Here is a 14264-nt window from a genome sequence, read left to right on the forward strand (position 1 = left end):
TTATTTCTATTTCTATATTGTTTTTTTTTATTTGTTATTTTATAAATTGTTTGATTTACTTTATTTAATATTAAGAATTCATTTGAAGTTAAAAAAATTTCATACACTCTCAAAACTAATAAACGCCTATTTTTAAATCCTGCAAATCCAGATACAATGAAATTTCTATGCATTTATTGCTTGCGATGTTATTTTTCTTAATTAGTATTTCACAATATCCAATTAGAAATGTATTGCTTCCTTTTGGTTTGTTTTCTCCTCATTTAAAAATTGAAAAATTAAAAGCAAAGTTTTTATAAAAAAGAAAAGATTTAACAGCTTAAATAATTTGTTTTGCCGTTGAACAGAATAACGACTTTTGTCGACATAATACTGCCATTTATATCTATACTTTGCGTGAAAATAATCCTGCAGTTGCAGTTTTTGCAAACTTTGAAAGAAAAATCGATTTAAGGGAGATTATTCTATGAGAAACTATTGAGCAGTTTTCATTAAATATATGAGTAAACGTATTAAAATCGTAACCTTCTTTTATATTCTTAAATATAACAGTTCCTGATCCTGTGGTTGAATTAGAGTCAACATATGAATCTGAAATAGTCGAATTATAACCATCTATATCTTGCCCAAACATGTATTTTGCAGTGTTATTTAAAAATATGCAGTGATCTAAATTAGTTTTGGATATACAATAAAATAGAACTTGGTTTTTATCTGCTCCACATTTATTTCCAATAATATTACAATACGAAACTGTATGAGTTAATGAATAATCTGAAGAGGAAAATAAAAGCGAAAAACTTTCAATTTGAGCGTTTTCTCTAAATGTTGAAAAATTATATGTACCCGAATTTCCTAAAAGTCCAATAGTTATTGATGAATACATTTGTTGTTTGTGATGTTGTTATTATCAAAACATATATCGCCAAAAGAAATACCAAATGTGTAACTTCCTTTTTCTTCATTTTCTCCACATTTAAGAACAGAAACTTCAATTGCATAGTTTTTATTAGAAAGGTATTGCTTAGCAGCTTGAGCAAATGCCATAGCTTGCTCTGCTATTGACGCATAATAACATGTTCGATGTTGGACGAACTCTCCATCTGCTTGGCAGTTTATAATAAACAGACCCTCCACCATATTCTGTGGTGGAACTACAATTGGTAAATACTGTTTCTTCAAGTAATGTACACACTTTATTAGTTCTTTGAATGCAAATTGCGCCAGTTTCTTTGCATTCTTTATAGAAACAAAGTAAAACATAATAATTATTGATACTGCTATTATCAAATAATACGGTCCCATTTTGTATATAGTCACATTTATCTTTACTACCAAAATATTGATCCCAGCTGGACTTTTTTGCATTTTTCAAATTTAATATGTGCATTTAAATATGCCGAAGATTGATTAGGTTTAATCATCTAGTAATGAATATTATTCTTCTCTTTGTTCTGTATCATAAAGTTCATCACTGCAAGATTTGTCTGTATTTTGTCGCATAATAAAGTCGTAAAAATATTTTTACGGGTGTGAACTATCCAAAGAAAAAGAATTTCCAATTTAAACTGTGACATCGCTAATGATCGAAAAATTAACAATTTTAATAAGGATCTAATTTGTAGAAATAACAACAAGAACCTCCAAAATCCAAAATACAAAGGGACGAACTTTAAATTGAATGGTCAATTTAAAGCAAGTATTCAATTTTTTGGTCAATTTAAAGCAATGAATGAGAAAAACTTTGAGCTTAGGGCTAATGAAGGTTTTTACAACGTAGATAGATAGACAAATGTATATGTCATCATTCCTATGAGTATGGTAGATTTCTATAAAAAGTGAGTGCAATATCACATTGCATTTCGAAACATGAGAGAAATAAGCATATATATACGTTATTACATATATATCTATATGCTATTCTATATTATTACAATGTTAAAATAAGAAAAGCTCTAAGAGTCTCATTTGAAATATAATCTATGTTATTTTTATATAACAATTATCAATGAGAATGTAAATTATATTTGATTAGACGATAAATGATGAATAGACTTAATTATTTATGATTAGACATGTGTGAATAGAAAAATTTGTTAACATTTATGAAGATAATGTGTTTTGATTGAGATTACATTTGTGCTTAGTGGGATATTGCTATTATATTGCATTTATATGTGTAAATTAGGAAAACTCGCACTTTTTCACTTGAATGTGATTCATTGAATTTTAATTCAAGAAAGGAGTTTACAAATGCAGAGTATTGTTCCTTTACCCTGCATTTGTAAACTCCTTTCTCGAATAGCTTGCACTTTTTCACTTGAATGTGATTCATTGAATTTCAATTCAAGAAAGGAGTTTACAAATGCAGAGTATTGTTCCTTTACCCTGCATTTGTAAACTCCTTTCTCGAATAGCTTGCACTTTTTCACTTGAATGTGATTCATTGAATTTCAATTCAAGAAAGGAGTTTACAAATGCAGAGTATTGTTCCTTTACCCTGCATTTGTAAACTCCTTTCTCGAATAGCTTGCACTTTTTCACTTGAATGTGATTCATTGAATTTCAATTCAAGAAAGGAGTTTACAAATGCAGAGTATTGTTCCTTTACCCTGCATTTGTAAACTCCTTTCTCGAATAGCTTGCACTTTTTCACTTGAATGTGATTCATTGAATTTCAATTCAAGAAAGGAGTTTACAAATGCAGAGTATTGTTCCTTTACCCTGCATTTGTAAACTCCTTTCTCGAATAGCTTGCACTTTTTCACTTGAATGTGATTCATTGAATTTCAATTCAAGAAAGGAGTTTACAAATGCAGAGTATTGTTCCTTTACCCTGCATTTGTAAACTCCTTTCTTGAATATCTTCATTTCTTTTAATTATAAAGATCACATTCTGTATAAAACTCCTCAAATATCCTCAATTTCCCATTACAATAATAAATAACCATTTTCTATATTTCTTAAATTTCTCTAATCCTTAATTTTCTTATCAAATTTGTTATTTTTTCAATAATTTTTAAAATTTTCTAATATTTTTTGGAAATTTTTATTTAATTTTGTGAGAAATTTATTCAATTCTTATTATATAATAATATTATTCAAAAATATTGTTGTAATTTTTCAATGATTACGATAATTTTTAATTCAATTTTTAATCGAATGTTTTGATGGGACGAGCTTACTGAGCATTGGCTCATCCCATCAAAACATTCCATTCAAAACTCTGGCCTTCATCGAGGCCAGAGCTCACAATTCATCTCCTCAGAGCCAAGTTCCTCGACGGTCGTCCTCATTAGGCACGATCCGAGAGGAACTTGGCTCTTCATTAAAATCACAAGCTCTGGCCATTGCTAAGGCCAGAGCTTCGCAAACCATCCTCGGGGCCGGTTTCCTCAAAGACCGCCCTGATTCAGGGCGGCCGGAGAGGAATCCAGCTCCGAGAGAGTGCCCATACGAAGCTCTGGCCTTAGCAGTGGCCAGGGCTTTCAAAAACAATCCTCAGGGCCGAGTTTTGCGATGATCGTCGATCATGTCGACAGTCTCGCAAGAACTCGGCCCTGAAAGACATACAGATACATGCTCTGGCCCCAGCAAAGCCAGGGCTTCGTTTTAAATACCCAGGGCCGGCTTTCTCAAATGCAGCCCTTATCCCGGGCGGCAGGAGCGGAATCCGGCCTTGGGATACTTACCAAACGAAGCTCTGACCCTAGCAAAGGCCAGAGCCTACAAATGCAATCCTCAGGGCCGATTTTGAGGGAGATCGTCCACATCATTGACGATCTCCTCTCATTTCGGCCCTGAAAGAAAGAAATACACAGGCCCTGACCATAGCAAAGGCCAGGGCTTCGCTTTAAATCCATAGGGCCGGCTTTCTCAAATGCCGCCCTTATCCCAGGCGGCAGGAGCGAAAACCGGCCATGGGAATCCTACAATACCAAGCCCTGGCTCCTACTGAGGCCAGAGCCTGCAAAATTCATCCTCAGGGCCGAGTTTTGCGATGATCATCCACATGATAGACATTCTCGCAGAAACTCGGCCCTGAAAGACGTAATATCACAGTCTCTGGCCTCAGTAGAGGCCAGAGCCTCGCTTACATTACTCAGGGCCGGCTTTCTCAAATGCCGTCCTGATCTATGGCGGCAGGAGAGAAATCCGGCCCTGGGAAGCATGAAATACGAAGATCTGGCCTTATAAGAGGCCAGAATCTGCAAATACTCCCTTCTCTACAGATTATGATCCAATGTAACACAGAAAGCCTAGAAGGAAGCCCTTTCTCAAGGTTAAGACTTCCTTCCTGGCTTTCTGATACTGGATGGAGTGGAGTTTGGCTTCCATTGCAACTCCTTCCAGGAAGATCAAATGATTACACAAAAGTCATGGCAATTGTATTCTAACACTATAAATACAATTGCCATGGCCTACAATTGCGAGTGCCTGCTGCTTCAGCAGAGATTTGCAGCAGACACTCGCAATGTTAACCAAAATTCGTCTGAAAGTTAGAAGATGGGCTTTTTCTCAAGGTCAAAGTCCATTTCCTAACCTTCTTATATTATTTATTATTAAAATAACCATTTTGACAGATTATTATTTTTTATCCCGGCATCATCAGCTTGTCATTCTAAGCTTATCATTTTCAGCTTATACTTATAAATTCTAAAACAGTGATTATTGAATTCACGGAATAGAACACCACATTAAGAAATATTATTTACTAACTTTTTCAATAATTAAAAAATATCAATGATACTTAAGTGTCATCACATACAACACATTCTTATGATCATCATAATATATATTATAGAATATTGCATAATAATCCAAATTCAATTTCAATATTAAAGTGTACTATCCATTATCTCTTAACATCATAACATACTCAACGAGTACTGATCATATGCTATTGATCAAGCCTTTAAAACAAACTACATATAAGATTGCTTTAAATTGACCAAAAAATTGAATACTTGCTTTAAATTGACCGTTCAATTTAAAGTTCGTCCCAAAATACAAACTTCTCCAAAATGAAAAACTATACACTATTTTTTACATTTATCTATTTAAAATGTCAGTTTATTACTTGACAAAACACAATATTTGGTAAATTTTTAAATTTGGTCAAAGCACCCAATGAGCTCATTTCGATTTTCTCCAAGGAGAAGAGGAGAAACTAATCAATTTTGAATATGTGGGGAAGACAGACTAATTCAATTTCTCCATGAAGATTGAGAAATGGAAAAGCTTTGGAGACGGATATTGCATTCTCTTAAAAATGTATAGGGTATTCTTATTGACTTGCAATTTAATTGTTCACTGACAAAAATTTTCTTTTTATTTAAGTATCTGAATCAAATGCAAACATATCATTAAAAATATCTTAAGATATTAATTAATGATGGCGTATTTTTTTACTTTTTTGATGGAACTAATCCTGCAGAAGCAGTTTTTACAAATGTAGAAAGATATGAAAAATTATAAGTGATAATTTTTCCAGAATTTATTGAACAATTTTCATTAAATAAATGATTAAAAGTGTTAAAAAATGAGTTTATTGTTAGATTATTAAATATAACAAGTCCATTTGTTGAATTTGAATCAACATATGAATCTGAGATAGTCAAAGTGTAGCCTTCCCCTTTGTTCTGATTTTTGTTCATTTTTTAACATTATTATGGCAAAAATATTTTACGGGCGTGACATTGTCCCAATTAAATTGTGTATCATTCAAATAATAATATTTTCAATAGGTTTGCTAAATTTTTTCCATATTTTTCTTATATTCATGAAAGTGTTGATGAGTTCGAATATATTGAATCAATTGCATTCAACATATAACTTATTTTATCAAAAGCAGATTCATGACAGAATTTATTCATTAGATCTATTAAAAGAGAAGATTGTTCTTATTGAAGGCCGTCTTAAATCAGAATCAGCAACATACACACAGAAATGCCATGAAGTCGACGAATTGAAGAAAACATTGTTGTCCGAAGTTGAAAAACAGAAGAAATTGATGGACAAATCGAAACATTCCGTTTATTTACGAACGGAATGTCGAAATCTTGAGAAAGGAATCCTTTTCCAACAAGGTCGTGTTCGTGCTCTTGAAGATGAACTTGAAACGCCGATGAATATCCACAGATGGCGTTTCTTAGAAGCATCGAATCCAGAACTTCTTAATCTCCTCAAGATGACACAAGAACTCCGAAACAAACTTATGGAACGTCTTTATCGAATCGACAAACTTAAAGTTCTTCGTGAAGAACGTCGTAAACTTCTTGTTCGCGAACAAAGGAAAGTTGGAAGTCAAACGAAAGATGACGGTGATGAAGAAATTAGAATTCTTGAAGAACAGCTCGAAATGAAGACGAAACAACTTCAAGAGATCGAAACAGAGCTGTTTGATCGCTCAAGTAACATCGATGAACTTAAGAAGAGTGTTGAAGAAGTTCGTGGTGAACTCAATTACACTAAATCATCATATTTCATGGAGAAGAAGAAAGTCCACGAGATGAGGTCATCAACACAGTCAAAAACAGAAGAAATAGCAGGAAACACAGCCAAGTTCATTGGCGGTGGATTCCCAGTCAGTTCAGTTCCTTCAACAGCACAATCTATCTCTGCAATCGAAGGGAACAAGATAAACAAAGCAATCGTAATTCCGAAAGTAACAAATTCTCGTCCTTCGAAAGTTTTACCTAAAGGATGGAATCCATCACGACAAGCACTCAAACCTTTCTTACCAACTGTCTCCGAACTTCGTGCTTAATTATTTCTATTTCTATATTGTTTTTTTTTATTTGTTATTTTATAAATTGTTTGATTTACTTTATTTAATATTAAGAATTCATTTGAAGTTAAAAAAATTTCATACACTCTCAAAACTAATAAACGCCTATTTTTAAATCCTGCAAATCCAGATACAATGAAATTTCTATGCATTTATTGCTTGCGATGTTATTTTTCTTAATTAGTATTTCACAATATCCAATTAGAAATGTATTGCTTCCTTTTGGTTTGTTTTCTCCTCATTTAAAAATTGAAAAATTAAAAGCAAAGTTTTTATAAAAAAGAAAAGATTTAACAGCTTAAATAATTTGTTTTGCCGTTGAACAGAATAACGACTTTTGTCGACATAATACTGCCATTTATATCTATACTTTGCGTGAAAATAATCCTGCAGTTGCAGTTTTTGCAAACTTTGAAAGAAAAATCGATTTAAGGGAGATTATTCTATGAGAAACTATTGAGCAGTTTTCATTAAATATATGAGTAAACGTATTAAAATCGTAACCTTCTTTTATATTCTTAAATATAACAGTTCCTGATCCTGTGGTTGAATTAGAGTCAACATATGAATCTGAAATAGTCGAATTATAACCATCTATATCTTGCCCAAACATGTATTTTGCAGTGTTATTTAAAAATATGCAGTGATCTAAATTAGTTTTGGATATACAATAAAATAGAACTTGGTTTTTATCTGCTCCACATTTATTTCCAATAATATTACAATACGAAACTGTATGAGTTAATGAATAATCTGAAGAGGAAAATAAAAGCGAAAAACTTTCAATTTGAGCGTTTTCTCTAAATGTTGAAAAATTATATGTACCCGAATTTCCTAAAAGTCCAATAGTTATTGATGAATACATTTGTTGTTTGTGATGTTGTTATTATCAAAACATATATCGCCAAAAGAAATACCAAATGTGTAACTTCCTTTTTCTTCATTTTCTCCACATTTAAGAACAGAAACTTCAATTGCATAGTTTTTATTAGAAAGGTATTGCTTAGCAGCTTGAGCAAATGCCATAGCTTGCTCTGCTATTGACGCATAATAACATGTTCGATGTTGGACGAACTCTCCATCTGCTTGGCAGTTATAATAAACAGACCCTCCACCATATTCTGTGGTGGAACTACAATTGGTAAATACTGTTTCTTCAAGTAATGTACACACTTTATTAGTTCTTTGAATGCAAATTGCGCCAGTTTCTTTGCATTCTTTATAGAAACAAAGTAAAACATAATAATTATTGATACTGCTATTATCAAATAATACGGTCCCATTTTGTATATAGTCACATTTATCTTTACTACCAAAATATTGATCCCAGCTGGACTTTTTTGCATTTTTCAAATTTAATATGTGCATTTAAATATGCCGAAGATTGATTAGGTTTAATCATCTAGTAATGAATATTATTCTTCTCTTTGTTCTGTATCATAAAGTTCATCACTGCAAGATTTGTCTGTATTTTGTCGCATAATAAAGTCGTAAAAATATTTTTACGGGTGTGAACTATCCAAAGAAAAAGAATTTCCAATTTAAACTGTGACATCGCTAATGATCGAAAAATTAACAATTTTAATAAGGATCTAATTTGTAGAAATAACAACAAGAACCTCCAAAATCCAAAATACAAAGGGACGAACTTTAAATTGAATGGTCAATTTAAAGCAAGTATTCAATTTTTTGGTCAATTTAAAGCAATGAATGAGAAAAACTTTGAGCTTAGGGCTAATGAAGGTTTTTACAACGTAGATAGATAGACAAATGTATATGTCATCATTCCTATGAGTATGGTAGATTTCTATAAAAAGTGAGTGCAATATCACATTGCATTTCGAAACATGAGAGAAATAAGCATATATATACGTTATTACATATATATCTATATGCTATTCTATATTATTACAATGTTAAAATAAGAAAAGCTCTAAGAGTCTCATTTGAAATATAATCTATGTTATTTTTATATAACAATTATCAATGAGAATGTAAATTATATTTGATTAGACGATAAATGATGAATAGACTTAATTATTTATGATTAGACATGTGTGAATAGAAAAATTTGTTAACATTTATGAAGATAATGTGTTTTGATTGAGATTACATTTGTGCTTAGTGGGATATTGCTATTATATTGCATTTATATGTGTAAATTAGGAAAACTCGCACTTTTTCACTTGAATGTGATTCATTGAATTTTAATTCAAGAAAGGAGTTTACAAATGCAGAGTATTGTTCCTTTACCCTGCATTTGTAAACTCCTTTCTCGAATAGCTTGCACTTTTTCACTTGAATGTGATTCATTGAATTTCAATTCAAGAAAGGAGTTTACAAATGCAGAGTATTGTTCCTTTACCCTGCATTTGTAAACTCCTTTCTCGAATAGCTTGCACTTTTTCACTTGAATGTGATTCATTGAATTTCAATTCAAGAAAGGAGTTTACAAATGCAGAGTATTGTTCCTTTACCCTGCATTTGTAAACTCCTTTCTCGAATAGCTTGCACTTTTTCACTTGAATGTGATTCATTGAATTTCAATTCAAGAAAGGAGTTTACAAATGCAGAGTATTGTTCCTTTACCCTGCATTTGTAAACTCCTTTCTCGAATAGCTTGCACTTTTTCACTTGAATGTGATTCATTGAATTTCAATTCAAGAAAGGAGTTTACAAATGCAGAGTATTGTTCCTTTACCCTGCATTTGTAAACTCCTTTCTTGAATATCTTCATTTCTTTTAATTATAAAGATCACATTCTGTATAAAACTCCTCAAATATCCTCAATTTCCCATTACAATAATAAATAACCATTTTCTATATTTCTTAAATTTCTCTAATCCTTAATTTTCTTATCAAATTTGTTATTTTTTCAATAATTTTTAAAATTTTCTAATATTTTTTGGAAATTTTTATTTAATTTTGTGAGAAATTTATTCAATTCTTATTATATAATAATATTATTCAAAAATATTGTTGTAATTTTTCAGTGATTACGATAATTTTTAATTCAATTTTTAATCGAATGTTTTGATGGGACGAGCTTACTGAGCATTGGCTCATCCCATCAAAACATTCCATTCAAAACTCTGGCCTTCATCGAGGCCAGAGCTCACAATTCATCTCCTCAGAGCCAAGTTCCTCGACGGTCGTCCTCATTAGGCACGATCCGAGAGGAACTTGGCTCTTCATTAAAATCACAAGCTCTGGCCATTGCTAAGGCCAGAGCTTCGCAAACCATCCTCGGGGCCGGTTTCCTCAAAGACCGCCCTGATTCAGGGCGGCCGGAGAGGAATCCAGCTCCGAGAGAGTGCCCATACGAAGCTCTGGCCTTAGCAGTGGCCAGGGCTTTCAAAAACAATCCTCAGGGCCGAGTTTTGCGATGATCGTCGATCATGTCGACAGTCTCGCAAGAACTCGGCCCTGAAAGACATACAGATACATGCTCTGGCCCCAGCAAAGACCAGGGCTTCGTTTTAAATACCCAGGGCCGGCTTTCTCAAATGCAGCCCTTATCCCGGGCGGCAGGAGCGGAATCCGGCCTTGGGATACTTACCAAACGAAGCTCTGACCCTAGCAAAGGCCAGAGCCTACAAATGCAATCCTCAGGGCCGATTTTGAGGGAGATCGTCCACATCATTGACGATCTCCTCTCATTTCGGCCCTGAAAGAAAGAAATACACAGGCCCTGACCATAGCAAAGGCCAGGGCTTCGCTTTAAATCCATAGGGCCGGCTTTCTCAAATGCCGCCCTTATCCCAGGCGGCAGGAGCGAAAACCGGCCATGGGAATCCTACAATACCAAGCCCTGGCTCCTACTGAGGCCAGAGCCTGCAAAATTCATCCTCAGGGCCGAGTTTTGCGATGATCATCCACATGATAGACATTCTCGCAGAAACTCGGCCCTGAAAGACGTAATATCACAGTCTCTGGCCTCAGTAGAGGCCAGAGCCTCGCTTACATTACTCAGGGCCGGCTTTCTCAAATGCCGTCCTGATCTATGGCGGCAGGAGAGAAATCCGGCCCTGGGAAGCATGAAATACGAAGATCTGGCCTTATAAGAGGCCAGAATCTGCAAATACTCCCTTCTCTACAGATTATGATCCAATGTAACACAGAAAGCCTAGAAGGAAGCCCTTTCTCAAGGTTAAGACTTCCTTCCTGGCTTTCTGATACTGGATGGAGTGGAGTTTGGCTTCCATTGCAACTCCTTCCAGGAAGATCAAATGATTACACAAAAGTCATGGCAATTGTATTCTAACACTATAAATACAATTGCCATGGCCTACAATTGCGAGTGCCTGCTGCTTCAGCAGAGATTTGCAGCAGACACTCGCAATGTTAACCAAAATTCGTCTGAAAGTTAGAAGATGGGCTTTTTCTCAAGGTCAAAGTCCATTTCCTAACCTTCTTATATTATTTATTATTAAAATAACCATTTTGACAGATTATTATTTTTTATCCCGGCATCATCAGCTTGTCATTCTAAGCTTATCATTTTCAGCTTATACTTATAAATTCTAAAACAGTGATTATTGAATTCACGGAATAGAACACCACATTAAGAAATATTATTTACTAACTTTTTCAATAATTAAAAAATATCAATGATACTTAAGTGTCATCACATACAACACATTCTTATGATCATCATAATATATATTATAGAATATTGCATAATAATCCAAATTCAATTTCAATATTAAAGTGTACTATCCATTATCTCTTAACATCATAACATACTCAACGAGTACTGATCATATGCTATTGATCAAGCCTTTAAAACAAACTACATATAAGATTGCTTTAAATTGACCAAAAAATTGAATACTTGCTTTAAATTGACCGTTCAATTTAAAGTTCGTCCCAAAATACAAACTTCTCCAAAATGAAAAACTATACACTATTTTTTACATTTATCTATTTAAAATGTCAGTTTATTACTTGACAAAACACAATATTTGGTAAATTTTTAAATTTGGTCAAAGCACCCAATGAGCTCATTTCGATTTTCTCCAAGGAGAAGAGGAGAAACTAATCAATTTTGAATATGTGGGGAAGACAGACTAATTCAATTTCTCCATGAAGATTGAGAAATGGAAAAGCTTTGGAGACGGATATTGCATTCTCTTAAAAATGTATAGGGTATTCTTATTGACTTGCAATTTAATTGTTCACTGACAAAAATTTTCTTTTTATTTAAGTATCTGAATCAAATGCAAACATATCATTAAAAATATCTTAAGATATTAATTAATGATGGCGTATTTTTTTACTTTTTTGATGGAACTAATCCTGCAGAAGCAGTTTTTACAAATGTAGAAAGATATGAAAAATTATAAGTGATAATTTTTCCAGAATTTATTGAACAATTTTCATTAAATAAATGATTAAAAGTGTTAAAAAATGAGTTTATTGTTAGATTATTAAATATAACAAGTCCATTTGTTGAATTTGAATCAACATATGAATCTGAGATAGTCAAAGTGTAGCCTTCCCCTTTGTTCTGATTTTTGTTCATTTTTTAACATTATTATGGCAAAAATATTTTACGGGCGTGACATTGTCCCAATTAAATTGTGTATCATTCAAATAATAATATTTTCAATAGGTTTGCTAAATTTTTTCCATATTTTTCTTATATTCATGAAAGTGTTGATGAGTTCGAATATATTGAATCAATTGCATTCAACATATAACTTATTTTATCAAAAGCAGATTCATGACAGAATTTATTCATTAGATCTATTAAAAGAGAAGATTGTTCTTATTGAAGGCCGTCTTAAATCAGAATCAGCAACATACACACAGAAATGCCATGAAGTCGACGAATTGAAGAAAACATTGTTGTCCGAAGTTGAAAAACAGAAGAAATTGATGGACAAATCGAAACATTCCGTTTATTTACGAACGGAATGTCGAAATCTTGAGAAAGGAATCCTTTTCCAACAAGGTCGTGTTCGTGCTCTTGAAGATGAACTTGAAACGCCGATGAATATCCACAGATGGCGTTTCTTAGAAGCATCGAATCCAGAACTTCTTAATCTCCTCAAGATGACACAAGAACTCCGAAACAAACTTATGGAACGTCTTTATCGAATCGACAAACTTAAAGTTCTTCGTGAAGAACGTCGTAAACTTCTTGTTCGCGAACAAAGGAAAGTTGGAAGTCAAACGAAAGATGACGGTGATGAAGAAATTAGAATTCTTGAAGAACAGCTCGAAATGAAGACGAAACAACTTCAAGAGATCGAAACAGAGCTGTTTGATCGCTCAAGTAACATCGATGAACTTAAGAAGAGTGTTGAAGAAGTTCGTGGTGAACTCAATTACACTAAATCATCATATTTCATGGAGAAGAAGAAAGTCCACGAGATGAGGTCATCAACACAGTCAAAAACAGAAGAAATAGCAGGAAACACAGCCAAGTTCATTGGCGGTGGATTCCCAGTCAGTTCAGTTCCTTCAACAGCACAATCTATCTCTGCAATCGAAGGGAACAAGATAAACAAAGCAATCGTAATTCCGAAAGTAACAAATTCTCGTCCTTCGAAAGTTTTACCTAAAGGATGGAATCCATCACGACAAGCACTCAAACCTTTCTTACCAACTGTCTCCGAACTTCGTGCTTAATTATTTCTATTTCTATATTGTTTTTTTTTATTTGTTATTTTATAAATTGTTTGATTTACTTTATTTAATATTAAGAATTCATTTGAAGTTAAAAAAATTTCATACACTCTCAAAACTAATAAACGCCTATTTTTAAATCCTGCAAATCCAGATACAATGAAATTTCTATGCATTTATTGCTTGCGATGTTATTTTTCTTAATTAGTATTTCACAATATCCAATTAGAAATGTATTGCTTCCTTTTGGTTTGTTTTCTCCTCATTTAAAAATTGAAAAATTAAAAGCAAAGTTTTTATAAAAAAGAAAAGATTTAACAGCTTAAATAATTTGTTTTGCCGTTGAACAGAATAACGACTTTTGTCGACATAATACTGCCATTTATATCTATACTTTGCGTGAAAATAATCCTGCAGTTGCAGTTTTTGCAAACTTTGAAAGAAAAATCGATTTAAGGGAGATTATTCTATGAGAAACTATTGAGCAGTTTTCATTAAATATATGAGTAAACGTATTAAAATCGTAACCTTCTTTTATATTCTTAAATATAACAGTTCCTGATCCTGTGGTTGAATTAGAGTCAACATATGAATCTGAAATAGTCGAATTATAACCATCTATATCTTGCCCAAACATGTATTTTGCAGTGTTATTTAAAAATATGCAGTGATCTAAATTAGTTTTGGATATACAATAAAATAGAACTTGGTTTTTATCTGCTCCACATTTATTTCCAATAATATTACAATACGAAACTGTATGAGTTAATGAATAATCTGAAGAGGAAAATAAAAGCGAAAAACTTTCAATTTGAGCGTTTTCTCTAAATGTTGAAAAATT

The 14264-nt window shown here is 32.8% G+C and overlaps 2 protein-coding genes across 2 annotated transcripts; both read left to right on the forward strand.

Annotated features, from left to right (window-relative positions):
- Positions 1–5782: 5782 nt before the first annotated feature.
- On the forward strand, positions 5783–6769 carry TVAGG3_0256540 (cilia- and flagella-associated protein 58-related family; the record flags this gene model as incomplete). The annotated part of the gene is made up of 1 exon (XM_051228237.1): positions 5783–6769. One exon carries the CDS (start codon positions 5783–5785, stop codon positions 6767–6769), a length of 987 nt encoding a protein of 328 aa, XP_051097967.1.
- A 5670-nt stretch (positions 6770–12439) lies between these two features.
- On the forward strand, positions 12440–13426 carry TVAGG3_0256550 (cilia- and flagella-associated protein 58-related family; the record flags this gene model as incomplete). Its single annotated transcript, XM_051228238.1, has 1 exon — positions 12440–13426. One exon carries the CDS (start codon positions 12440–12442, stop codon positions 13424–13426), a length of 987 nt encoding a protein of 328 aa, XP_051097968.1.
- Between the last annotated feature and the right edge of the window lie 838 nt (positions 13427–14264).

The sequence above is a fragment of the Trichomonas vaginalis genome, chromosome V (genome assembly GCF_026262505.1).
Source record: "Trichomonas vaginalis G3 chromosome V, whole genome shotgun sequence".
Lineage (NCBI taxonomy): Eukaryota > Parabasalia > Trichomonadida > Trichomonadidae > Trichomonas > Trichomonas vaginalis.